Source organism: Vitis vinifera, chromosome 1 (genome assembly GCF_030704535.1).
Source record: "Vitis vinifera cultivar Pinot Noir 40024 chromosome 1, ASM3070453v1".
NCBI classification, from domain to species: Eukaryota; Viridiplantae; Streptophyta; class Magnoliopsida; order Vitales; family Vitaceae; genus Vitis; species Vitis vinifera.
In genome coordinates this window covers 4,062,795-4,088,945 of record NC_081805.1, presented here as the reverse complement: position 1 = coordinate 4,088,945, position 26,151 = coordinate 4,062,795, and the positions used below count along the sequence as shown (strand labels likewise).

The window sequence follows — 26,151 nt, the reverse complement described above, 5'->3', positions numbered from 1 at the left end:
GGGTGACACATGGCCTACCTTTGTGACAACTCACTTCGTCTTTGCTCTTTCTTCTTTGTCTTTTTGGGATATTGGGGTTACATCTCTTTCATCCTTCATTATACGTCCACACCTTAATTTCTTGGCTGATTCAGAACTACTTTGACAGACAATGGCTGCAAGTATTTAAAATGCCATGGAAAAGCTTTAAAAGGGTATAATATTGATTGATCTAATAGCAATCCTCCTGCCATGAATGGAAGCCAGTTTTCCCATTCACTCGATGAGAAAATGAATACTAAATAACTTGATAATCTAAGTCAATATCATGATAATGCCATGTACCTTGCCAAATGTTTCTTCCACAGGACTTCAATGGTGACTTGGTGGAATGATAATTGATATGGGAAAATGATCAATATTTTAATCTAAACCCTTAATAATAATTAGGTGTACATCCCCACTTGTTCTTCAAAAGTGGCTGCCAATTAGATCTTTCTGCACTTTGCCACTTTCCACCAATATTTTAAGCACGACAATCAAGTGTATTGAAACTATTCCACCAAACTCCTCTCATTCCACAGTGAGTTCGAGTTTAATAAGAATATTATTAGGACATATTGCAACAGAATAATGGAACGTATCCTAGATTGATTCATTCTTTGGGCCAAACTGGTCTTAATCATGGCTCTTGATCATCATAGCTAGCTCTTGTGTCTTGAATAATGCAGGCGTGAGTAGTGGATGTCACATAATAATTAAGTTCTATTATAAGGCGTGTGTGTGATGGAGATCTCAGTATATGAATATGTATGAGATGTTGTAGCTAGCTATTGTCCTAGAGCTTCTGCAATGGGGGACAATGAGAAATACTTTAAAGAATAAGGGTCACTTCATTCTGTGACATGGTTTTGAGCCTATCATGGCAGCCATCATACAGGCATGCGACCCATTTCCTTTACTTGGGGAACTTTCAAGTTAAGGTGGAGAATTTTACGAGAAGAGTGAATGATGCTGAATCCACTATGAGAGTACAGTCAAAGGACACACCCCTATTTTAGGTTTTTATTATAAAAATTCGTACTTACTATTATCACTAGGAATTTATTTCAAAAGTTAATAGAATGACAGCATGAAAGGGAAAATTGATAGTGAGGACTTGGACATATTTGACCCAATGCCGCATCACATGACTCCTTGTAGTTGTCTTCACATTCCGTAAGGCTCCTGCTCACTGTATATATATATAGATAATGTAATTGCGGAGCTACGGATGAGTAGTTTATATAAATGCAAATTAAGGAGTAGAGGCAACTCCATCAAACTACCAACTCCATGGCTTCTTCCCTGCTATCTTTCTGTAGCTTGAACAAGCCCCTTTGCAGGCCTAAAGGACAGAAGTATTCCCAAGTGAGATCCCAGAGCTTCATGGATGAAGGTAGTACTCTTGTTTAATTTATAATCCTTCTCAAGTAAGAGAGATTTGGGTACAAGTCTAAAAGCAGATGGACTTGGTAAACAAGGATGGCTGGATGGATCACAGGAAGAAATAGGGGTATACTTTGATCACATGTCTTGGTTTGGTTGCCAAGAAAATCTGATCTTTTATTTATTTATTTATTTCTCCTTTCCATCTTCCCGCTCTCGGGCCATGGATATATGGCAGAAATTAATGTTATGAAGAGGTAGCCATATTTCCAAATAAGATGATGACATGTCTTGGTTAATTAGTTCTACAAATTTGTTATATTTTTGCTTGTTACGTTTGGATTAATTACAGGGAAGTCTGCAAACATTGTGGATGCAAATTTGAGAATTCTGAGAGAGAGAATAGAAGAAGTGAAGAAGAAAGAAAGGTTGAACACATGCAGTCTCCAAAATGGGTGGACCTATCAAGCTGGGTATGACCATAAACACAAGAGAGCTGCCATACTGTCCGAATCCATTCAGCTTATAGGCACCGTTAGTGGTGCACTGGGACTTGTCTTCTTCAGTGGCTCTTTCCTCATCTGCTTGGTTTCCATCCTTGTTCATTTGAGTTTATTATGATGGGTACGAACTTAACATTTCTCTAATTAGCTCTTTGGTTCCTATATATTATCCTTGATGTAATGTCATGGTGTCCAAAAGGGACATTTGTATGAAGAGAAAATGATCAGAAACAAAAGGTTTTCTGGTTTCTACCTATCAGAAATTTAAGGTTCATGGACAGGCCTTTCTGTCACAAATCAAGGGCAGTTGTATGGAGTACATAAGCTTCAAGATATCCAGGACACTGAATTCCAAACTCACCTCGTTGTCATATCAACAGGAAATACGGATAAGAAGAAGGAGACATGTTCATTTGTTAAAAGATTTTATTTTATGAGCATAACCATAACTTAGATCATTACGAAGACTGAGTGTTGAAAAAATATGGGTAAAAAAAAAATTAAAAGAGAAGAATAAACAAACTGCGATATGTTATTATAAACTATAGTTTAATTATATCAGAGGTGCCATTATGATGGCACTACATCTACTTGCTGCCCTTCTGGCTGGCATGGAAATCGGCAAAGTAACCCTGGGGGTTACTCTCAAATACGTCCCTGGAAATACATGCCCCACCTCCACCGGGTGCTGTCATCATTCCATGGCCCCCACAGCCTCCCTTTGAAGAGCTTCCACCACCGCTGCTGCGTCCACCACCTCCACTCCCACCTTTTGATCCAGAACCGCCGCTTCCTCCACCACCTTTTGAGCCACCGCCTCCTCCTCCACCACCTTTTGAGCCACCGCCTCCTCCTCCCTTCCCCATGTTGAAATTTTGTTGTTCTTGATGGTGTACACGAATTGATAGTCAAGCCTGAGAATGAATTAGGAGATGGTCCATTATTTATAGTGGGTTACGTGATTCTTGGAAGTTGATGGATTTATCGTGAACAAAAGCTACCATTTTATGGGGCACGGATTACTGACAGCTTTAAATTAGAGCTGTTATTCTAAACCAAAAGATGCTGGAAACGAGGCATCTTTTATCTTTAGAAAAGTATATAATTTGTGATCTTATTCCCAATTCTAGTGTTCAATTGTGAGGTAGAGCTTCTAGTATATAGATGTGGTTATATTTCACTCACCTACAGAGGAAAAGAAAATACACACAGAAAGAAGGGATTCTGTTGTCGGTCTTTAAGTAGATAGGGTTCTATCTATATGGTTCTCTAGTTTAAGATAAGCGATAGCCGATAGGTGATTTAGAGAAGACCATCGGTGGAACTTGTCACTTTGTGAGCAGAGGTTGGTACATGCATGTAAATCTTGTTTGGTTCTACAGAAAAACAGAAATTTAACATAAGGCAGAGTGCAAGAAAATTTAGCAACGTAGGAATTAAATTTCTGATTGGTTAACCCCCAACAAATCTTAGATTTTGGCTTTTTCATTGGCTTAAAGATTATCATCATCACCACCCTTAGAAAATTTTGATTTTAGGCTAATTAGATATAAAAAGTTTTATTGTGTGTTTAAATAGATTCTATTGATGTTATATTTATTATTTTTTAGAACATTGGAAATAATTTCAAATTTCAGGAAATCTCAAATCTGTTAAAAAAAAAAATATTGAAAATTATGGAGACCATGGGGTACAACCTTTAGGCTAAAGAAGCTTAGAAGAGAGATCAAGTAAAGAGAGAATAAAGAGTGCAACCAAGCTTTTATTATATTAAGATAAAGAGGGGAAACATAGTTGCATAAGAGGCCATCACAAAAAGACATATAGATGGCATTGCAATTGAAGGGTGCCTCTATTTCTTGGGTTTAGGAGAGCCCTTTTCCTTAGCATGAAGATCAGCAAAGTATGCCTTGGGGTTGCTCTCAAAGGCCTCCCTGGAGATGCATTCACCTGCCTGACCTGGGGCCGCCATCATCCCAGCGCCACTGCAAGAAGTTCCACTTCCCTTTCCAGTGCTTCCATCGCCACCAACTTTGGCTTCATTCTTCCCACTACCAGTGTTGCTTTCTCTGCTGCTCATTTTCAAGATTTTTTAGCTATCTAGTTAGCTGATGTAGAAAGGAATGTGGAGGCCATCAACGATTTGATTATTTATAGAGGCCAGGGAAGTAAAGCTCTCTCTTAATCACCACCCTTGACGTTAAATGGACTCATCTCGTGAACACAAGCCCCCATTTGGGCCTGTAATTGTAAACTGAGAAGTTATCCTTTCCAAGCATGGCTATCTCGGGGGTTGACCGTCTGGAGATCAGACTTTCCAATCCTTTGAACCAAGGCACTGATAACCATGTCTTTGAACACTACTACAACATATAAACGCCTTTCAAAGGCACTGATGACCATGTCCATTAACACCACTTCAACATATAAACGCCTTTTCATCTACGTCCGTCCGAATAGAAATTCTTCTGATATAAGGGTAGTGCCCTAAAAGATAGAAATTCTTCTGGTACAAGGGATAGTGCCTTAAAAAATTGGTCCTGATTATTATCAACCAATCTCCCGAATGTGTAAATAATGTCTCTTTATTTCATTCTCTACAAGTAGGCGAAATGTTCACCTGCAGTATGTTCATTCAAACAATATTCCCACAATTTTCAATTAGCTTCTCTATTCTCCATCCATGGTAACAAGAAAAATGCATAAAAACTGATTTCTTTGGATGTCACAATTTTAAAGAATAAGGAGAAGATACATCCTAAAGAAATATAGAAAGGTTTGGGAGGAAGTATCAGGCAGACGAGACATGCAATAATATGGGCAGGTTGCAAGTTGCAACCTCTCCCCTCCGAGAGAATAAAAGGAGGTCAGCGTATCACATTTCATATGCTCGTCCAAGTCAATTCCCTACGTAATTTCTAAACCCAACCCAATACCAACTTACCTACCCACTAACCCACCCCCCAAACCATAATTCAAAATCATCAATTCCCCAAGAAACTTCTAAACCCCGCCAATGCCAAGCCACCAAACCATACACCAAAAGATTTGTTCTTCTTTATACATAAAAAAAGAATATAGAGTAAAAAAGTACAGAATTTCCCAAATGTAAGCAGGTTCTTTTCTGGACGTAAGCACATTCCACATTTCTTTCTAACAGGAAAACAGTGCCCTAGATGAAATAAAACAACGGCATTCACTCTAACGTGAAATGTCAAGACTGACCTGAAAGAGATTTGATAAAATTGAAGTGTAAGAACACTTTTAGCCTCGAAGAAATGCAACAGTGACAACTAGTGAGCCTACCACTCCTAACACTGATGTACTATCAGATTGAAAATGACTCAGGTATTTAAATGGATAATCTCTGGGTGCATCTTGGTCCTTCGGGATCTCTGGCTCCTGGGAGGAACTGAGCCTTCTTCGGTTGAAAGCATCCACCTCTTGCATCAATTCATCTTTTGTACTCTTACATGATGTAATCACCTATGATCAGGATCCAAAGAATCATCAGGGTGAAAACCAAGTTTAGAAAAACAAATCCAGGAGATGGCCCTAAGCATTGTGTTAAGAGCATTTATCACTCCAAAATGAGATTATATATGGAGCATACTAATATACGCTAAAGGGAAGAGAAGATGCTAACCAATATACCACCAGGCACCACCAACCTTGAGATAGAATCCCAATACATAATCCTGAATGTAAAACAAAATTTGTTAATGAGTAACTAACCAAACTTACATCCAATTACAGATTTATATGAAATGAGATTTCTTATACATATGGAATCAGTTTTCCATACAATTGCATTTGGAGTAACAATTGAGGTCCTATTTCACTTGAAGCATTTAGTTACTATGGCACTCAATGTAGTAACAGGAAGTGCTCTCAGAGTTGTGCCTTTCACAGTTTTCTGGTGCCAAGCCAACAGAGGAGGGCATGTCTTAAAATCACCCACCCCTAGAATCAGATTTAAATGCTGCCATCATAAAACTGATAATTCAAATATGTAGTGAGATAAAAAAATTTAATGCTAAAGAAATCTACAAGAAAAAAACACTGGAATTCTTGGCAGCATGCTGTGTACCCTTTATGTCACTTTGTTTAGCTGCATCCAAAGTGGCAATGCAATCTCTCTGAATGAGTTTAAAAGATATATTTTAAAAAGAATTACAACTTAATGAAAATGGGCACACCTGGTGAGAACTGTTACTAAGTGTCCTCATGACATCTTAGGCTACTGAGGAAAAATAGCAAGAGGGTTTAAACAAAGTAAGCATAAAAAAAAAGGTCCTTATTTTACAGGATAATACGATTTAATTTGTTAACAAATCAACCTTATGATGAGGATCCTAAATAGACCATATCACATTATTAATAAAACAAAAGGAGTGAACTAAATTGCAGGTGTGGAGCTCCCAACAGCCATAGGTGGTGGCTATTACCTTTTGATGGGATCATCAGGATGCAACCCAATAGCATCTAAAGTTCCTTTATCCATAACAAGTTGGAACTGCCTCTCCAATTTTGTCTCAAGATTGTCATCAACCTAAGCAAAATGCATGAACAGAAGAAAATGAATCCAATCATATGAAGAAGCAGCAAAACAAACAGAAGTAGAGCTATCTCAACTGTGTTAATGCATGTTTCAAAGAATTAAGCCTGCAGCACAGCTAAAATGTAAATATCCAGAATAATAAAAAAATACTTCACCAACATAAAAAGTTCAAGAACTTCTCAGGAACTCGAGGAAACTGCCCAAAAAACTCATGCAAAACATGTCCAGCTAATGAAACTATTTTTTTTTCTTCATGAACAATCATAAATATTTGTTAGAAGTTTCTTAACCTGTTCTCTAGTGTTTGTTTCTTGGCTTTCATACAACTTTCCTAGCATTCATAATCATGCATTTCTCACTTGGATTTCTCTTAAGTTTTTTGTTTGGCTCCAAATATACGCCACAAGCAAGCATGCAGGTGCACACACTCTTACGACTGCATTTCCCATGCTATTTCCTGCGTGCCATTTTGGTAATTATGAGAGGGTGAGAGATGAACCCTAGAACTATGGATCAGTTGATCTTGGTAAGCCATAAAGGATTCACTCTTGAAAAGCAAATCAGGAAAAAGAGTGCACATTCAAAATCCCATCATGCAAATTAACTAAGGTTGAGCATGAAATTAAACTTTAAATTAGGACAAACCAAGAAGTTAATGCTGGTGAATCCATCACGATCAGCAAGGTTCTGAGCAAGGTTAATAGCACCTTCACTATAATCAATTCCAGTCAAATCAGAGAACCTAAATCACAAAACCACAATCAGTTTGTTACTATCATTACCACTATCACATAATCCAATGAAAGAAAAAAATTTAAGAAGTTTGAATGACGAAAATTTATCCCTGCATCAGAGTTTGTATACAAATTATTGAATTAGAAAAGATATCAGCAGAAGCAGAAATTCACCAAATTAAAGGTCAAAGCACTTTGATGGCTGCACATGTACATGAACCATTTCCATACTATATGTGCACGAGCTTTCACATGTCTGATTGTGTGCATGCCAAATGATCGTTACTGGGTTTTCATAAATATGCACACAGATCTTTACATGTATGTGCACATATGCATGTTTATGCACAAACCATGAAATAAAAGTTTTCATGGTACCCTTGCTTAGCAAGTTCTTGAAGAAGTAGACCGTTGCCAATTCCAACATCAAGCACTCTCCATCTAGCCAAATCTTTTTCAAATTGCTCAAATGACTTGGATTTGAAATCACTGAGATTTGGCATACAACCTTGAGAAATGTCTATACAGAGGTTCTTTGTCCAGGATGCAACCACACTCATGACTACAGCACCAAACCTAAGGAAAAGAAAGCAGATAAACAAAAGGAAACATAAGCATGGTAGAACTCTAATAAAAAGATTATACAGTCCTTCCAGAACAACAATGCACTTCTGTTTCCATATGCTAAGGCAGGCAACAGTTGTTTTCTCTCAAATACTAACATAAACTTAAATCCTGATATGAACAAGATATCTCTCAAGGTCTCACCTCTTGAGAAGGGTCATGATGAGGGGAGCTGGGAGAAGAGGAATTTGACTGGTATTCCCATTGAGATTGCCAATATCTATCTCTCTCTCTTTCCATGTTTAGGGCTATACCCAAATAAGCTTAATGTTCATTTTCAGTCTACTAGTTAACTTAAATTTTTAGGTCAATTAGTTGCTTAATATGCATGGGAGCCTTGTTTTACAGGAGGTCATGAGTTCAAAGTTCACCATATAAGTAGAATTTTGTAGCACAACAATAAAAATGCCCCTTTTCTTCTCATTCCTTTTGATCTCAATTGAGACGATCTAGAAGGAGAAGGGATTAACAACTCAGAGTTCAATCCCAGGGCCAAAAAAAAGAGCAGTCTGTGAAGCAACAGTTGTAAGATACAGGATTTTAACTTATGCCAGCCATGATGATAAATCTCAATACCAGGGTGGCCCTGCTGGAATTTGGAACCAGAATGACCATGATATGCATTTAAAAAAAAAAATCATACACACAAAACAAGATCTAGGAATAATTACAAGCATGCACTTGAACAGTGAAATTATTAAAATGCATAGTTAACAAGTGAGAAAATATCAAATCATTTGTTAAAACATCATACCAGAGTGTTAGCCTAAAAATACAAATTAATAAGATTTATGCAATGCAACTGATACAATAGGATGCAAAAGAGTATTTGCAAGTTACTAACTTCACCGATATAACAACTAACCACAATCCACCCCTGCACGCCCATCCAAAACCCCAATCATACACATCCTCTAGATCTGAGAAGGAATTCAAGGCTCACAACCATCCATACCTCAATCTTATGCTCCAGACCCACTTTTTAATAGTTTTATCTCTATCATATAAATTCATTCAAATGCCAAGAGAAGAAGAAGCAGGGAACACAGAAAAACCAATGTGTGAAAATGAAGACATAGGACAAGAAACAGAAATGTTAAGCCCATATCCATAATAGTGATTGTAGAACACTTACCAAACTTCACCAGCATGGCCATGCACGTGAAAGTTTGCCAAGTCACCTGCATATGTTGCATCCCAATGACTCTGTAAACCTAGCATTGAGTTGTCAACTTCAACATATGGCTCTTCCTTGTCAGAACTGCTTCCACAACATGAACTCAGAATGCATTTGAGACAACTTATTGCTTATTTAAACTTAATTCACAGTCCAATCATGCAAAGACTCCTCATTTTCCCTCATGAGTAACTGATTTGTTCCCTAAGACAATATGCAGTTTATACAGCCAGAAAGAGTGTTCAACTTGGTTTGTTCAACTTATATTTATTAGGATTCACATATCAATTAAGTAATCTTATCTCATCAGATTTAAACATCTGAAAAAGCCAGTTATTCAAACGAAAATTCAACAAGAAGCCAAAATCACCATAAACAATCCTTTAAAAATAAATAAATAAATAACCTTTAGGCCATATATGGTTCCAAAAAGTATCAAAGAAAAAAATATATATATAAATATTAAGGAAAATAATTTTTTTGTGTTTCGTTTCACCGTGGAAACTATCAAAGAAAATCAAATATAATTAAAATCATATCATCTTAAAATTTATATATTTTTAAATTATTTAATCTTTAGAAAAAAATAAGTGAAATGAGTTTGAGGGAGCATATAAAAATAATTTATTGATTTTTTATTTCCCTTTCACTTTTTCTTTCCATCTCCTTTTCCTCTCTATTTTTGTTCCCTCGCATTTTCCCTCAAATTTTCCTGAACCAAACATAACCTTGTTGCTGATAGAACTAATTTTAATTTTAAAAATTATCCACTAAGCTGAAATACCTCACTCAGTAGAAAATATCACAATTCCTCCGATTTGTTGCTGATAGAACTGAGAAAAATAAATTTAAGAAAAAAAAAACTATTTCAACTAAATCGAGTAGTTGTGTCGATTAGAGTTGAGCGGAGGATCTCGTTTTACTTCTCTCAAAAAGTAAACAAAGATCGTAAATCTTACCCTCCTTAATAAATTCATCAATATAATAAATCACAATCACATTCAATCACAAGAATTAGGCTTAATCTAGGATTCGCATGACCGTCTTTTTTCCTACATGTTCCTGAATTTCAACGACAAAAGAAAGAAACCGATCAGAAGCAATAGAAAGCAAACAAACCTGTAATCGGCAGAGCCTAGGACAGTGGAGGAGAGCACCTCGGCGGCATCTGCATGACGCTGATCGTCATCCATAGTGCTCCCGTAGTCGCTCTTAATCGACCAAGAATCGGCAGCGACAGAACGATCGTCGTCAGAGACGACGGATGCAAGGTCAGCGGAGGCCGGAGCTCGGGAGGGCTGGGAGAACTCAGAATCCTCCGGCGAGAGCTTGATTCCGGCCATGGAGGTGATGGAAGGTGAGCGAATGCAGAGAAATGGAGTGAGAAACCCTAGGGAGTGTAGGGAATGTAGTTAGCATAGGTGCGAAGCTGCCACGATCTCATAGGAGTCCCTTTTTATAGTTTACTCTTTTGCATATAGAACCGTTAAATACAAGCATCTCCTTGTGTCAAAAATACCCGAAAGACATGAAAAATTTACAAAATAAATTCATACTTTGTGACTACGTAATATCATTTACAATGCATCATATTTGTTTTTTTTTTAGGCGTTTAATTTTCTAGTGATTTATTTTTTTAAATGATAAAAATAAATAAATGATACGGATAAAGTAAAATCTTGATTTAAAAAGTTTGTTTTAATATATAATATTAAATTATATTTCAAAATATAATTTAAAATAAAATTATTAAAATTACTTTTAAATGATTTCAAGATTTTTTATTTTATATAATAATAATATATATCATATAAAAATTCTAAAATATATGGGAAAAATCAATAAAAAAAAACAATTATGGCTCTCTTTCAAATATATGAAAATTATCTTTTAAAAATATTACTATTAATAAATTTTTATTAATTACAGTCAACAATGTTATTAAAATGTTATATTATGAAAAATAAAAATAAATTTAAATTATAGGAAATATTTGTTTTTACTTAAAATTTAACTCATTTTATTATAAAATATAAAAATTAAATTATAAAAATTAAAAAATTTTAAAAATATAAAAGTCTATCAATATGTTTATCGTCCTTTCCTTTTTCAAAAATTTTTAAATGGAAAAATATTAAATTAAAATACCGACCTAATTTCCTTTAAATATATTTTTATTTTTTACATTTTAATATAAATTATGCTAAATACGTGGACTTTGGATCCATTATCTGCTTTAATCATGACTGATACATTGAAAGGATGCCCATATATGACATTACAAGTATCCATTCATATATGGTAATAATGGAAGCACAGCTTTTCTCCAAATCAGCTTTAGTTGACATCAAACTTTTTTCACCCTAAAGTTATTCATACTTATCCTGAGATTGACCATCGGAATGTGCACAATTGAGCTTGACTCGCCCTAGTTACTAGAAATTTTCAAGATCTGCTGCATAGAATGATTTTAATCTTGAATCTGCTGCAATTGTTAATGGGAATGAAGAGTATGAAACCCAGCCCAGATAAAGCCTGGTTGCCTGGAGAACACTCACAAATTATGATCACCGATTCACCATCCTCATATTCATATGTGTTTAAAGAAGATGCAATTCGTGGTCATATCTTATGATATTATACAAACTTTTCAATCTTACATCTAGCCGACTCTGTTTGATCAAATACTATCAACACTTGCCCTCTCTTTGCTGAAATATTAGGAGAGTACGAGACAAAAAAAATTGATGGCAGAGGACTTTTCTAACCTAGGTCAACAAATTCCATCTACCTAGAACAAACAGGCTCCTCTCTTATGGTCTCCAACAACGGCTTCTTTGACCGGAACATCGCTAACCTGTACTTGTATTCCGACACCGGAAACCCTTCAACTTCATCCAAATTCAATCTGGAACACCCAGCTTCATTCTCCACCGCTGCCGTCGCAACCGCCACCTCCTCAGACCCATCTCCGCCTGACTCAGGCAAGATCCTCACCTTTCCACCGCTTATCCTCTTGGCGGCGGAATTGGCAGCTAACAAGTACACCGCCATGTCGGCTGCGGTAACAACAGAATTCACTCTTTTCATCGGGAACAGGATGTATAAATTGCCGAACTCCAAGTCCTCATCCGCTGTAAGTGGATTGAACCTACGACCCATATGCAGAGACTTGGAATTAACCAGGAAGAAGTTCGGGGACTCCAGCATCAGCTCGGCCGCTTTGAGGGGTTCCCGGAACTGTCGAACTTCGCCGGTGGGGAAGATCACTCTGGCTGCCTTGGAGCTCTTGATGGTAGGGGTGATTAGAGTGCATGAAATATAGTTTCCCATTCTGTGAATCGTGAAAAGAGATCGATAGACCGCTGGCAAATGAAATGAAGATGATTATGAAGGCGGGTTAGGGTGGATGTTGGGGCTTAAATAGGGGAAGAAAGGAGCCGGAAATTTAAAGAGGAAAAATACCAGTGTAGAAATGTGAATATCGAGAATATTTGACTATACTACGCGTTAGGCATGAAAGAGAAGAAAAAAAAGTGAGAAGGGTAAGATGCATGTCTCTTTGTCACGCGAAGCTTCGTTGTAAAAGCGCGTGGGACCTCTGCTTCCCCCTACGTGGTCACTGGCTAAGTACGACGACACAAGCATATCGATGAGATTTTTTTCTATTGTTTTCCTTTTTTCCTCTGCAGTTTAACACAGGCCACGTGGCATCTGCCTCTTTTCCTGGCTTCCACCTCTAAAATAACTTCGAAGTAGAATGAACTCATGGGGAACTAAGCGCTTTGACAGTTATATTATAAAGTATTTCTAATTTTTTTTAATATTTTAAAATTTTTATCTTTTAAATATTAAAAAAATTAAAAATACTTGTTAAAATTATTTCTAAATACATTCTTCGGTTTGGGTTAGAGTTTTGGCTTAAAGTTACTGAGATTTTGATTTGTTTATAATATGATCAAAGGCTGTCACTAAATTTAGTAAAGATGGATAGAAATAAAACAAAATATAGTTACTTAACGTTTGACCAAAGGAATCAGAAGAAGCAGTTGGGTTGTGTGAATCGGAAGAAAAAGAGGGTTGGTACTTAATCTTGTTCTGGCCCATTGCCTTTTTGTACTGGCATCCTGCAATCAACCACCAAATTTAATGGCCACACTTAGTGTTTTCAACTATTTGGAAAAGCACTTTTTAATGTTTTCAACTATTTTTTATTAAAATTAAATGTTTAATAATTTTTCTCATTGAAACCGTTTGGATAATTATTACTTCAAGAATCATATTTTTGGTAATAGAGTAGTAAAAACGTTATTAAAACATCAGGTAATTCTTTCTAAAAGTGCTTTTAGTAAATATATTATTAATAAAAAATCACTTTTAACCGTTATCAAAAATGGAAAATTAGGTCCCAAAATCATATTGATTTCCCTCCAGTTGGGTTAAGTTCAATTCCAAGTCCAGTGGTTTCCCCACCATACAGTGGAGCAACATCAGTCCAAAATAGAAGACGCGAAGGACAAACGCACACGGCTGTTGAAGAATATACGAGTGGTAGCCTCCAATATTTACTATGAAAACACATGGAAGGCTTCGACATTTAAAGGATTAAATAAATGTGCATAAAAAAACGGGTAAACGAAACTTGGGTCACTACCACATGCTAAAGACAACGTGGAAGAAAGCCTGCCATTTTTGGATGACATGGATGTTCATCTCCTCGAAGTTGTCCCAGTCAAAAACTTGGACCACCACCAAAAAATAAATTAACTTTGAAACTAATGCAAGCTGGAAAATGTATTCCGAGTGCAGATCAAATTATCTTTTGATTTATTGACCACTCATTCAATACATAGGAAAACACCAGGGAAGGGAACTCAAACTGATGAGAGGGTCAAGTTGGCCAGAGTCCTCAAATTGATTGGCCGAACTTGGGATTGCTTTCCACCCCATAAACCCTTGGAGATGAGCTTGTAAGTGTGCTCTGATGGATGAAAGTAATCCCAGAACAAGTACTCGTAAGGGTTTGGACATATCTTGTAACCCTCCTGACCACATTGCAACATTCCACGAAGTATTCCATCTCCACAGCATGCATTAGACACATCCGAAAACCCTGTACAATTACAAAATAAACTCTTACACCCATTCAGTCTGAGGAAAAATTAAACCAAAGAAGCAAAATTCAAAGGCTTGGGGAATTTACCATAGTGTTTAGGAATAGCCCGCAATCGCTGAACGATATCATACACTGCTCCATAGATACCAACAGCACCGGGGTACTTAATGGGAATGTCCTTGACCAAACTCTCCAAACCCAGGTTGTATTGCTTAACCATGTGGTTCATCTTCCCAAAACATCGATCAGTGGGTGCACCAGGCAAGAGGGACCTGGCTGGAACACATCCCACAGGGCCTAGAGCAAACACAGCAATGCGGCGAGCACCGAGCTTATAGATCGTGTCTAGGTAGTGTACAACTTCTGTCAACATGACTTGCATATAGGCATCTGGATCAAGCGTTGGGGTGACAAAAGGGAGGAAGTAGTTGAAGACATCATTGGAACCAGACTCGAGGAAGAAGAGGGACTGTTGGACTAGCTTTGAATCAATCTGGTTTTGCTGCACTAGTGTTTGAAACTGTTGTAGCTGGTCCTGGATTGGTATCACTCCCTGTGTGTCACCCACAAGTAAATTAATTTTAGTACAAAGCATGTACAAACACATTTGCTGCAGTTTTACCCTTCATCTCTATTGGTATGCCCCAAAGAAAATTCGTATTGCTGGCCCCAGATGTCTGATACCTTCCAAATAAAATCCAGATTTGCTTTTTCTATTGTCTCACTAATCAGTTTTTATGAGACTATGACAGCATTTTTTTTTCTTTTGTTTTTAATTTGCTTTTGTCTTTGGTTGCTTCCTGGGATGCTTCTAGTGACAACTTATAAATAGCTGCACCAAATTGCTTTTGAAGAAATTAATATGCAAATACCTGATAGAAAGAAAATTATAAAACATGCCATGTGATCTAAAAAACAGCTTGTGTGGAAAGTGACAGTTGATCAAATCTTTTCTTTGTCCAACAACCCACAAAAAGATTTGAATGTATGTCTTAATTCCTAGGTGGAGCTAGCTTAGCCCAAATGTCTCTACCCCACAAAACATTCTTACCATATCCTTATTTGTTTCCCTCAATACCCCACTGCCAGCACTAGCAAAGTTGATACCGTTGGAAGGATAATTTTTCTGGGTTCCGTTCACAACCTCAATCTGTGCCTGAAGGTAAGGTTTCTGTAAATCAAGTCCAATGAACTGGGCTGTCATTTTCACATACACAAAGAACTGATATTAGATTGGAGTCTAAAAAGGAGGGGAGAAAATGAAAATTAAATGACAATAAATAAACAAAACTGACAAATGAAGTCTGCTACTGTTCTTCCATTAGTGAACCTCCCAGTGGGGTGGTGGAAGAAACTAGAGCCATAAGGGGGGAAATCCGCCTGGGCAGTACAGTTCTTGAGAAAATGGTTGTTTCCAGCATCAAAGATGGAGTCTCCAAACGTGAAGATTGCGGGAACATTGAATGAAAAGACTGAAGGAGACGATGCAAGGGAAAGAAGTAGCAGCAACAGCACTTTCTCCATCTGATCAGGACAAGTCCCTGACAGTTACTATGGGAGCAGTACTAGGGTTGAAGGGAGAGCTTTTATATGTACATAAAAATGTGAGGCTGGAGCTTAAAGATATATACCAAAGACGCAATGAAACAGAACGCACGAGCAAAGTGCAGAGAGGGATTTGCTTTATCATTATTATCCGGACATGGAAACATTTTTCTTTTGTCTGCTTTATACATCATTCATTTTGATTCAATTCTTCCCTTTGCAAGTGTTTCAATCCGTTTGTTAATGTTTTTGCCTTTTCTGCATGCAATTTCAACTTATCTACTTCTTCAAGTTGTTAGCTACCTTCAACTAAAACAAAATATCAAGATTGCCGCTGTGTTGGTCCAATTTTTCATATGATAGCTGGATATGCAGCATTAAAATTCCTATCCAAGGAAATATAAATTCATAAAAAAAAAAAATAAAAGAAAATAAAAATTCATAATACAATATTAAATAACTTTTTACAACTTCTATTTTCTCCATTTTTTTTCTTTTATATAAAAATTAAATAATTTGAAAATAAATAAATTTGTCATTAATTTTATTTAAATTTAATTTTCTTTTATATTTTCTATGATTTCTCTAATATTTTGGAGGAACCGCAAAGTATCGAAGTTTAATAATCAACAATTCTATGGTAGGGATTTCTTACATATATATATATATGATTGAGGAATTTTTATGATCAAGTCTTTAGGACTTTCTATGCATGGGATCCAAACATTAGGGTGTTGACTGCTTTGTAAAAACCAACACAGTAAATTCAAAATTTTATTAGTGGCAATATTCGATGACTTTTTTAAAAAAAATTAAAATTAGGCTTTTTACAAAATTTTAAAATTAATTTTAAAAATATAAATAATCAATTGAAATTATACTTAAAATAGTCTTTCATATGTATTCCTAAAAATCAATTTTTAATGTTATATAATATATTGTCAAAAGTACAATAAAAGAAGTTTAGGAAATTTAATTAAACTGAAATTGGAACGGAGTTTTGGGCGCGCTAGTTTGAAATTTTTACTAAGATTGGGCCAAGGCCCAAGCAGGCCTGAAGGCCTGTGATTACAAGCCCAGTGGCGATTGAATGGCATTCGGATGTTTGAACCCTTTGGTTCTAATCAAAACTCTGCGTTTTGGGAAGAAACAAACTCAAAACACTGAGTAGTAGTGAATGAGAGAGAGCAAAATGAATGAAATGGAGGAGTTGTTCGGAGAAGCCAGAAGAGCAGCCGATGATTTGTACCAACTCCGAGACACGTATTTTCCGGCGAATCCAGCTGAAAAAATCTCCGAACTGCAGCGGAAATCAGATCTCGCTCTCTCGCTCCTCGATTCCCTTCCTCTTGGTATTGCTTTCTATTCGACCCCAAACATCCACCCTTTTTATTCTTGCAATAATTTTTCTCATACCCTCTGTTTGGTTTCCGTGAAAACTGACGAAAATGAACCTCATGTTTTGTGGGAAATCAAAATTCCATATTAGCTTAGGCGTATAATTGTATTAGTGTCAGTTGATTACCAAACCATGGAAAAATCTAAGATTCTGATTTTTTCTTTTTTCTTTTTTTTTTTTAACTTTGTGAACACACGGAGGATTGGTTGTAAGGTTACTAGTAGATCATTGATTGAATACTACTTTTAATGCTTCTTCGAAGAACTTGTTATCGGTCCAATTACAGAACCACGATTGCTATCGTGGGTAGGAATATATGAATGGATGGAGAGATTTGATAAACCCATTATGCTTTTGTTTCATGATGATGAAAGGGTAGTTTTCTTTAGCCAATAATTCATCAACCCGTGAATGCTACTATTTTATATATGACAACGGTATGGTTATTCCCAACTCTGCATTTATTTGTGCAGAACAAAGGAGATTACCAATACAACGTAGGACTTATGAATTTTTGAGAGGAAAGATACTGGATGTATTTCCTGATTATAGGAAAGAAGCAGAAGATCATCTCTCTAAAGCTGTAAGTGAGAATACATTGTTAGTCCAGTAGTTCAGTTTGTTAATATTTGGGTTAGGGGCATCAATGATGTTTTGAAATTTAACTAATTCATGCTTCAGGTTAAGTTGAATCCATCTCTTGCAGATGCTTGGCTATGTTTAGGTAACTGCATTTGGAAGAAGGGAGATCTAGCTTCAGCCAAAAACTGCTTCACTCTTGCACTCGGCAAGGTTAGTCTTGAAATTAGAATGACATCTCTTTTAGAATTTTAATTAAAATGGTCTTCGTATATTGGTGTCAGTTTCTGATAAATAGTGTTTTGTATCTCATGCAGGGTTCAAACAAGGAGATACTTTGTCAATTATCAATGCTTGAAAGAAGGATGGCTCCAGGCAAGAAAATTTTCTGTTTTCCCCTTTTCTTCTTAAGTCATGTTATGCTTATGAAAATGATATTGAGAAGAGCCAGGAAGCAGTATGTTTCTGAGGTGGAATGTTTGTCTTTTTGTGTTTTTACTCTAGTAAATAGAATACTTTGTATATGTTTGCTTAAGTTGATGGTGGATGGTGGATGTCTTTTTCTTGCTTGTGACCTTTGTGTTCACTTGGATAAAATAATTAAGAAACTGAAATTAACAATACGAAGGAAATTTACTTGCCACTTTTGATGCACAAAACTGCACTATGACCTGGAGCTGCCTCAGTCTGAATTGCCTTAATTTCTCATTTTTGATAGGCAATAGAACAGGATGTGCTAAAAGGTGCCTAACAAAAGAAGGGGTGTAGCCCATGTACACATTAACGCCTTAATTTCAAAAACTGAGTTTCTCTTATTTCTATTCCCTCCTACTTTGGCTTTCTTATAAGTTGTGACGTGCAGTTAAAAAATTATATCATTCTCTTCTTCTTCCTAACTTCTATTTCTCCTTGTTTTTTCTTTCAACTATAAATGCACCATAGTAGCACATTAGTAGTAAATTCCCTAACCTCCACTTCCTTTCTAAGAGGGAGCCCTAGAATCAAGTTATCTAATACTGTTTGAATCTGATCTAGCTTATGCAAGACTAAAACTAAGTCATGGTTTTGAATTGTTTTGCCTTGTATTTTTCCTTTTCAAGGCTAGAAGGCATCGAGAACTTGGGTTAAGCACAATAGCTGACATCCAGCAATTGCTTCAACGCCTTGCTAAAGTTTCTCTCCCTGAGAGTATTGGGTCAATCCCTTGTTATTGGACTCAATGCAAAAAAGCTCCTACTGACTTCAAAACTTTGTTCTGCATCTTGTTCCAATGTGTTATGGAATAACTCTTGATGTCCAAAATTACCCTTCTCTCCAAAACCACCCTTACCAGTTGGTGTTTCATTTGATTTGAGCTTCAGAAGCTCTGTTTCTCTTTTTATGGTTTTATTTTTTATTTTTGTTTATTTATTTATTTGTATTTCCTGTTTTACTTGATACCATTAAATTTGGAACCCTTTTTTTTTTGGTACTGGAGAGAATGAACTTGCTGAAATATGTCTCTGTTAACTTAGTGGCCACTTCCTCTTCCCCTTTTTTGGTTCCTGTTTTAAGAAAGATAATCAGGTTGTCACTATGAAATCATTCCCATAAAACTGCTTGAGGAGTTACGCAAGTTCAAAGAACAATGAGGAAAATATATCCTTGTTATAGTTTCTTGGCTCAAGTGGTAAAGGGATGGGAAGGGTTTGTGGGAGGTTCCAGGTTCAAGTCCCAATAGGGACAAAAATTTACCTATCCAAAAAAAAATGTGGTAGACTGAAGAGGAAATAGTCAGTTAACCATATTTTTGAACAGTGAGACTAGAATCCCTGTAAGGACGAAAAAGGACACATTTTCTTGGGTCAGAGAGAAGACAAATTGGTTGGAGGTAAATCCATCTGTTCTGATGATAAATTAAATTTGTTATTTACATGCAGATCAATGTAAGAATGGTCTCACACTTTATTCTTCCCAAATAAGTTTTGTTTGTGCTATCAGCTATGATCAAAAGTTACACTGAAGTGGAGGTTGGAGCTGTTTATACCAACACTCAATATTTTGTTTAGGCTACTTATGACCATTTTTTTCTTTTTGAATCAATGACATTTATTATGAAATGGAAGTTTAGTATCTGTTTGTAGATCATTCTTGAAAAGACAAACAGGAGGCAACTTTGATAACCTAGTATAGAACTAGAACTCCACAATGCTCCTCTCTATATCTCTACCTGCACTTGGTGCCATTTTTTATTCCATAGCAAAGTTTGTATGCTGGCCTTTGATGATAAGCTTGTAAAATTTTGTTACCTAAATTGTCCTCTTTGTAGGTTCTGAAAATCAAGCAGAAATTGTTGAAGAAAGCATCCAACATGCCAAGGAAGCTATTACTTTGGACGTCAAGGATGGAAATTCGTGGTGTAAGAGTCCATTTCAAATCCTACCATAGCAGAAAGATCACCTTCAAAGTTTTTTGGTCTCTGTATATGATTCACATGCAATGCATTTTACATTGATGAAAATAATGATTTATTTGTCCTGTATTCACCAGCCTTTCTTGTGGGCTAATTAAATTTAAATTATTGTCAGTAATTTGACTATTTTCCCTGTAGCACATGCTCATGTGTTCATATATGCACATTTTCTTTCAAACACATGTATGTACAGTTATAAATATATTTACTTATGCTGCTGCTGCTGCTTTCTATATTTGTATTTTCTTGGGTCTTATTGAAACCTATTTCATTTTATCTACTACTGGTTTGTTTACTAGATCTTCTGTTTTCCTAATTGTCGTTTTTTTTTTTTTTTTGGCATGTTACATCTATATTCTCTTTTTTTAACATCATTCATCTTATTGACAGACAACCTTGGAAATGCTTGCCTCACAAGTTTTTTTGTGACTGGAGCATGGGATCATAGCAAGCTTCTGCAATCATTAAAGGCGTACCAAAATGCTGTAAGTGTTCGTAGTGAGAGCTTTCCCTACAAATCCTTTTTCCATCCACTGATGGATCTCTTGTGATTATTGGTTGCTTATCAAAGTGGTTGAATTTTCTCTGATATTCTCTTACATGGAAGGATAGTTTGTCAGCTACTCTGTATTAAGATTGATCTGATCATAGAAATATGGAATGTGTACTAACTTTTATACATATCAGGAAAAAGATGAAAGGATGAAATCCAATCCAGACCTGTATTTCAACTGTGCCACTGTAAGTTGAGTTTGTTTACCCGTCTTCCCTGCGAGACTATTTCTTAAATCATGTTACTGCCATAGTTCCTGCATTTATATAGTTAATATAGTAGAATTCAACTTCTCAGGTTGATGGACATTCATCAATTGACTAGAACCCACTCATATTATATTAAAGAAATAAGTAGGATTCTGAAGTGTATTGTAGTAAATTAGAACCATAAACATGGTATTAAACTATTAGTTGAGATTGATGACCAAGTGATGTCCATGAGTGACCTTTTTATCTTCTTCTTTTTTTCAAGTCATTATAAGGACCAGAGATTAGAGAGGATGTTGCCTATGGTATTAGAGCTGGGTGGATGAAGAGAGAGGTGCTTCCAGCATACTGTGTAATTAATGTACATCTTTCAAAGATTTTGATTAAGACATCTATAAAACTGGTAGTGTTCAATGATATGAACTACAAGGACTTGTATCATTCCATAGAATGAATACAGCTAGATTGAGGAATGTATAATGGATGAGGGCAATGATACTAATGATTGCAAAAGTGAGGAGCAATATTTGTATTAGTAGAAGGCACCTATCAAAAAAGAAAAAAATTGTATTAGTAGAAGGTGGTGCAAGGAGAAGGGCAAAATCAAGAGGTATGTGAGCTGAGGTTGTGAAAATCCTAACAGCCTATAATTTTTCTATAGGTTCTGCTTAGAGCAGTGCAGTTAAGCAGGACTCATGTGTTGAGCCCAAACTTTTGGGATAAAGCCTGAGTTGTGAATTGCTAAGCAAGTTTTTATTTTTTCAACTGGAAATGGAAGATTTGAGGGAAGACTAAAAAGTAACAGGACTCATGTCTCATTTTCCTTCCTAGACTTTTAATGGTATGTGTCTTTTGTTAGTTATAGGTTTTTATGAACAAGTTATATATGCTACAAATTTTGATCTTGTAGATGCATCTAAATAAAAATATATTGTACATTTAGCAATCTCATGCACAGAAAAAATATCCAAAAAAACAAAGTGAAGAAGTGGTTGGGAATTATTTGAGTGCAAGAAGCATATATTCGCTGTTCACTGACATTATAACTTGAACTGGTTATTTATGAGTTTGTTATGTGCCTGTCTGTTGCAAACCATTGTTTTTTATGTCTATGGCTGTATGTTATTCATCAGCTATTTAAGTATACACCCACATATGTTTAGAGTGGAATTACCTGTTGTAATCTTTATTTCAGGTCAACAAATATCTAGAAAACTATGAGAGAGCCCTTAGTGGCTTTGAAGCTGCTGCCTTAAAGGATCCTGGTCTAAATGCTGTTGAGGAGGTTCAAAAGATTGTTGATCTTCTCAACAAGTTAGAGAGCTTGTTGAAGGTAATGGATTTCTCTCTACATATGTATAACTATGTAGTACTTGTATGATATTATTTTGTTAATTATAATATTGTGGTAACCTCCATGTGCTCTTGTTTGTATGTTGAATAAAAGGCAGAAATGTTGTCAGTTCTCCTGCAGATTTTATTTTATTTTATTTTTTCATTTTGAGACAAAGAATGCTCTTTGAACCCATGTTTTTTCATTTTTGATTGATATAATGTCCCTCTGAAGTCAAATTTGACACTTGCATGTTTATAATTTCCAAATTTTTTTTACTTCCTATCCTATATATAATATACTTTTCTCAGAGATGCTGTTGGTTCTTATAAAAATACTGTTTTACAGGGCCAGGCTAGGGCTAAACGACATGCGGCTTTAGCATCCTCACGAGCTGCTGACAATTGTAATCTCCCCAACTTTTCCATCTTTTTTTTTTTTTTTTTTAAACAAATTAACAGTAACATTGACAAAGAGACAGAAGACTGAAGCTGAAGCACACTTGAGATATACTTGAAAGAGTGGAGGAAAAAAAGAGAAGAAAATGGAGAAAAAGAAAACATTCCAACCCCAACTGCCATCCTCCATGAGTGAAGGCTCTTGCCACAAAAAACATCAATTTCCTGAACAAGTCTACATCCTCATGAATTTTCTGGGTTCCTTTATTCACAAACATTGCAAAATATTCTATGAATAAACACCTTTAACATCCCAAAGAAATTAATGCCAGCTCCTATACTCCAATTTGAAAGTAGCCAACTGTCGATATTGGCATTGTCCTCCAGATCCCAAAAGGAGAAAAAACAAAGCCCATGATTCTGTTTCATACTTGCACCTGATACGCCTTTTTGAATGGCCTTATCTATGCTTAGCAAATGACCCAAACACTTTCCAAGACCACGAACCAATATACAGAACACTACTTTTGAGGCAACCTTTGTGTTCTATTAGCTAGAGACTTTCCTTCATCTCCACCAAGATAGGTTTACATGTTTTATTTGATCATATTCTATCTTACTTCTCCTGCAATGTACTAATTGTTTCACTTGCATTTTATCTGAAAGTGAATCCTTCGTACAAAAGAATCACCATAGATATTCTGTCAGAGGGTCTGAACAAAGCAGTAGCAATTGTGGGAAAAGTTCTTCTGTTTGTTAAGCACGAGAGTGTTGCTCCATTGTAAGTCCCTCTGAAAAATTTCTCACAATTTATTCATTTGAACCTCTGTAGTTCATTTAAATTTATGTTAACCCTTGCATTAGAGCTTGCAAACATTTCATATCTAAGTTTTTTGGTCATCTTTGTATTAATTATTTTATTAAGGCAGCAAAATCACATCTGAATTTTGTTATGGTTTTTGCAGATACTATTTGGTATGCGATTCAAATCAAATATGCTATGTTCTCTCAGTGTATGGCATAAGCAATGATGCGGTAAGGTTTATGTACATACCTACATATCTATTGAACATATTAGAAATAAAATGGGATCTAGGTGATGTTAAGGTTTTCTTAGGGATAAAATTATCTGTGGAACACCTAAACCATTGAGGAAATGATGAATCTTGTGTCAGTAAAAGACAGTGTTTGCTCCATGCTCATTAATTTCCATTGAACAGGTAATAACCTAGGAACTAATGGATTAGAATTTCAGACAAGCAGCATCACTCCCTGCTAAATTTGTTGGCCAATCCAGCATGCAACAGATCCTATATTTATTGCTACCCTGCCAATCTACTGTGTACCTGGACCTTCTTGATTATTAAACTGCCACTGTGCCATACAAGTTCACTCGACTCTTTTAAGGAATCGTAATTCCTCTACTGGAAATTATCCAGGATTATTCTTAGCTTCAAGGGAACACATTGCTCTAGGAAAGGTAGCTAATACTCTTTGAGGTCCCCCTCCACTGTGGTAAATGGCAGCAGGGAATATTTGTGAATGAGTTCCAGAAAAGATTTTAAGCAAAGAAATTGCAATTAATAGTTCCCAACTTTGCATAAATCAAGCAAATATTGTGTCCTCTTCTGACAGTAATCATTAGCCTACCCATGTTACAGAATTAACTGACTTCTTGTCCATGCAGATTAAAGAAGGAGATCAGCTAACGCTATTGGAACCTTATTACCGTCATGTTGATTTGTCATGGAAGGGAAAGGTAAGACTTCATATATTTTGAGCTTCTCTGGTTTCCTTTGGGTTTTAATAGGAGAGCCATGCTAAGGAAAGAAAAACTCATAATATTTGGAGACATCCCATTTCATGGTGGATTAAATTATCTGGCAATGTGAATCACAATCATAATTTTCTCACTTCATTTAGTAATGCTACCATATTAGTAATAAAGCATTCTGATTTTTGATCTTCTGCTTCTGTATGCGGGCAAATTAAACCAGTGTTACCAGTTCAAATCAATTCGTGTGGACTTCTTAGAACAAGTGCTTGTTAATGGAAAAGCTCTGGCTTGTCATCAGGCAGTTCGGACTTCAATTTATGCACAACACAAACCATGAACAGTGCCATGTTTTTTTTCAAGGAGTGCTTTTTCTTTGTGTACTTGTGGTGTTTTGTTACTGTCTCATTTATTTGAAAACTGTATCATATGTAAATAGATTAGGCAACAGAAGGGAAAAACATAATTTCTTTCCTCAAATGAAATGCCATTGATGGAGAGCATAAGTACTATACTTTTTACTGGATTCTGCATTTGTTTGATTCATTTATTGATTGGTGGTTTCTTTATTGCAACTTGTTCTTACTCTGGGATTTTTCCAATGATCACCATTTATCTCATATTACTGTGTTGATACAGCCTGCAGTTGCGTATTCACCAATATATTAAACTCATTCCCAATTTTGCTGCAAATTTTTTAGTCAGGGTTTGGTATTTGCCAAGTGACAACAATCTCAACCCATTGCACCCAGTCTGAATAGAAAACTCATCCCTGCTCAGTTGCCAACCAGGATGTCGAAACTGTTGCTTCCACCTTATCTGCCCCACAATTGCCTTCAGGAAGGAACATTGTCAAGGACAAAGTGAAGCCACTGGACAATGAATCAATGTCACTGAAATGGACAATTCTTGTTCCTTGTGGAAACTTGGTGGTTTGTCCATGTATTGCTGTAGAACAATATATGACCACTATATAGCTACATGATAAAGTAGACCTGGAAAACCCCAATTCCGAGAGGTTTCTTTGTATTTGTAATTACCTGTCTCAAAGTTCATGCATCATTTACATTTTGAGTCTGTCCAAGGCCAAAGGAAGTGCAGGAGAAATGGGATATTCTGCATTCTTCAAGTATAATAAGAAGGAAAGAGTGGCAAAGTAGTGACAGATGGAGGAATCTGTTTTTATGGCAATACACCAAGAATTCCAAGTTGAGATTTACGGAAGTTGATGTCTCACCTAACATTTGGCTTCCCATAGGCGTTATTAATGAGATGGCACTCCGAAAGTCACGTTTTGTGAGGTGCCGTTGATGTCTCACCTAACATTTGGCTTCCCTTAATGACATGGCACTCCGGAAGGCACGTTATGTGAGGTGCTGTGCTGCAGAAACCAATTTAACACATCTTCCATCCAAAGGCCTTCCACACACCCGATATAATATTATTTTTCAATAATGTAATTATAATTAGTCTTAATTCTTTGGTGGAATAAGGATAGGACTTAGAAAACATATTTCACCCATTTGAAAATTAAAAGTCTGATCCCCACCCCACTCCCACCTATTTAAACGGGATTTGAAATTTCTCTAATCCCCCATCCAATCAACCAAAGTCTTAAGGTGCATTCTAATGTTTTTAATTCCTGTCCCACCTCCTTAATTTCACCTCATTCAAACAAACATATCATTTAAGGAGGTTGACTTTTCCCACCAATTTATAGTTTAAAATGGCAGTTTACAAAGTCAATTAAGACACTTGATACGGAATGCCTCTCGCCTCTCCCATTT

At 36.2% G+C, this 26,151-nt stretch overlaps 6 protein-coding genes across 7 annotated transcripts; 2 read left to right on the top strand and 4 right to left on the bottom strand.

Moving 5' to 3' along the window:
• Positions 1 to 1,256: 1,256 nt before the first annotated feature.
• On the top strand, positions 1,257 to 2,166 carry LOC104881607 (uncharacterized). Its single transcript, XM_010662209.3, has 2 exons — positions 1,257 to 1,417; positions 1,760 to 2,166. Exons 1-2 carry the CDS (start codon positions 1,315 to 1,317, stop codon positions 2,026 to 2,028), a joined length of 372 nt encoding a protein of 123 aa, XP_010660511.1. The 5' UTR covers positions 1,257 to 1,314; the 3' UTR covers positions 2,029 to 2,166.
• A 258-nt stretch (positions 2,167 to 2,424) lies between these two features.
• On the bottom strand, positions 2,425 to 2,898 carry LOC100854345 (uncharacterized). Its single transcript, XM_003631134.4, has one exon. The coding sequence runs from the start codon at positions 2,774 to 2,776 to the stop codon at positions 2,498 to 2,500; it is 279 nt and encodes a 92-aa protein (XP_003631182.1). The 5' UTR covers positions 2,777 to 2,898; the 3' UTR covers positions 2,425 to 2,497.
• Positions 2,899 to 4,945: 2,047 nt separating this feature from the next.
• On the bottom strand, positions 4,946 to 10,471 carry LOC100252620 (uncharacterized). Its single transcript, XM_002280262.4, has 7 exons — positions 10,126 to 10,471; positions 8,965 to 9,090; positions 7,584 to 7,781; positions 7,117 to 7,213; positions 6,359 to 6,462; positions 5,557 to 5,608; positions 4,946 to 5,396 (listed from the first exon to the last, which is right to left on the bottom strand). Exons 1-7 carry the CDS (start codon positions 10,347 to 10,349, stop codon positions 5,175 to 5,177), a joined length of 1,023 nt encoding a protein of 340 aa, XP_002280298.1. The 5' UTR covers positions 10,350 to 10,471; the 3' UTR covers positions 4,946 to 5,174.
• A 1,134-nt stretch (positions 10,472 to 11,605) lies between these two features.
• LOC100262828 (uncharacterized) lies at positions 11,606 to 12,497 on the bottom strand. The gene has a single exon (XM_002283974.4). The coding sequence runs from the start codon at positions 12,337 to 12,339 to the stop codon at positions 11,794 to 11,796; it is 546 nt and encodes a 181-aa protein (XP_002284010.1). The 5' UTR covers positions 12,340 to 12,497; the 3' UTR covers positions 11,606 to 11,793.
• Positions 12,498 to 13,810: 1,313 nt separating this feature from the next.
• LOC100267979 (GDSL esterase/lipase 6) lies at positions 13,811 to 15,720 on the bottom strand. Its single transcript, XM_002283968.4, has 4 exons — positions 15,418 to 15,720; positions 15,174 to 15,319; positions 14,210 to 14,675; positions 13,811 to 14,119 (listed from the first exon to the last, which is right to left on the bottom strand). The coding sequence occupies exons 1-4, from the start codon at positions 15,644 to 15,646 to the stop codon at positions 13,881 to 13,883; spliced, it is 1,080 nt and encodes a 359-aa protein (XP_002284004.1). The 5' UTR covers positions 15,647 to 15,720; the 3' UTR covers positions 13,811 to 13,880.
• A 1,069-nt stretch (positions 15,721 to 16,789) lies between these two features.
• On the top strand, positions 16,790 to 25,441 carry LOC100257758 (uncharacterized). 2 transcript variants are annotated; one of them, XM_002280248.5, is made up of 13 exons: positions 16,790 to 17,019; positions 17,540 to 17,649; positions 17,748 to 17,858; positions 17,963 to 18,020; positions 19,954 to 20,043; positions 20,488 to 20,582; positions 20,785 to 20,838; positions 22,055 to 22,192; positions 22,541 to 22,598; positions 23,257 to 23,371; positions 23,556 to 23,625; positions 24,278 to 24,349; positions 24,588 to 24,933. In XM_002280248.5, exons 1-13 carry the CDS (start codon positions 16,845 to 16,847, stop codon positions 24,702 to 24,704), a joined length of 1,263 nt encoding a protein of 420 aa, XP_002280284.2. In that variant the 5' UTR covers positions 16,790 to 16,844; the 3' UTR covers positions 24,705 to 24,933. The 2 variants fall into 2 exon arrangements, with proteins under 2 accessions (XP_002280284.2, XP_003631209.1); XM_003631161.4 differs by lacking the exon at positions 24,588 to 24,933 and adding an exon at positions 25,066 to 25,441 and having other exon boundaries at positions 16,799 to 17,019.
• The last annotated feature ends 710 nt before the right edge of the window (positions 25,442 to 26,151 follow it).

Bases quoted from the DNA above. Each gene is read 5' to 3' on its own strand.
- LOC104881607 (XM_010662209.3), top strand. From the start codon at position 1,315: ATGGCTTCTTCCCTGCTATCTTTCTGTAGCTTGAACAAGCCCCTTTGC. The intron at 1,418-1,759 runs GTAGTACTCTTG...GATTAATTACAG, and splicing joins CCAGAGCTTCATGGATGAAG to GGAAGTCTGCAAACATTGTG.
- LOC100854345 (XM_003631134.4), bottom strand. From the start codon at position 2,776: ATGGGGAAGGGAGGAGGAGGCGGTGGCTCAAAAGGTGGTGGAGGAGGA.
- LOC100252620 (XM_002280262.4), bottom strand. From the start codon at position 10,349: ATGGCCGGAATCAAGCTCTCGCCGGAGGATTCTGAGTTCTCCCAGCCC. The intron at 9,091-10,125 runs GTTTGTTTGCTT...TTGTGGAAGCAG, and splicing joins CTAGGCTCTGCCGATTACAG to TTCTGACAAGGAAGAGCCAT. The intron at 5,609-6,358 runs GTAATAGCCACC...TTTTACATTCAG, and splicing joins CCTGATGATCCCATCAAAAG to GATTATGTATTGGGATTCTA.
- LOC100262828 (XM_002283974.4), bottom strand. From the start codon at position 12,339: ATGGGAAACTATATTTCATGCACTCTAATCACCCCTACCATCAAGAGC.
- LOC100267979 (XM_002283968.4), bottom strand. From the start codon at position 15,646: ATGGAGAAAGTGCTGTTGCTGCTACTTCTTTCCCTTGCATCGTCTCCT. The intron at 15,320-15,417 runs GTCAGTTTTGTT...TGAAAATGACAG, and splicing joins AACAGTAGCAGACTTCATTT to CCCAGTTCATTGGACTTGAT. The intron at 14,120-14,209 runs GTAAATTCCCCA...GTAATTGTACAG, and splicing joins GGCTATTCCTAAACACTATG to GGTTTTCGGATGTGTCTAAT.
- LOC100257758 (XM_002280248.5), top strand. From the start codon at position 16,845: ATGAGAGAGAGCAAAATGAATGAAATGGAGGAGTTGTTCGGAGAAGCC. The intron at 17,020-17,539 runs GTATTGCTTTCT...TTATTTGTGCAG, and splicing joins CCTCGATTCCCTTCCTCTTG to AACAAAGGAGATTACCAATA. The intron at 18,021-19,953 runs GCAAGAAAATTT...TCCTCTTTGTAG, and splicing joins TGAAAGAAGGATGGCTCCAG to GTTCTGAAAATCAAGCAGAA.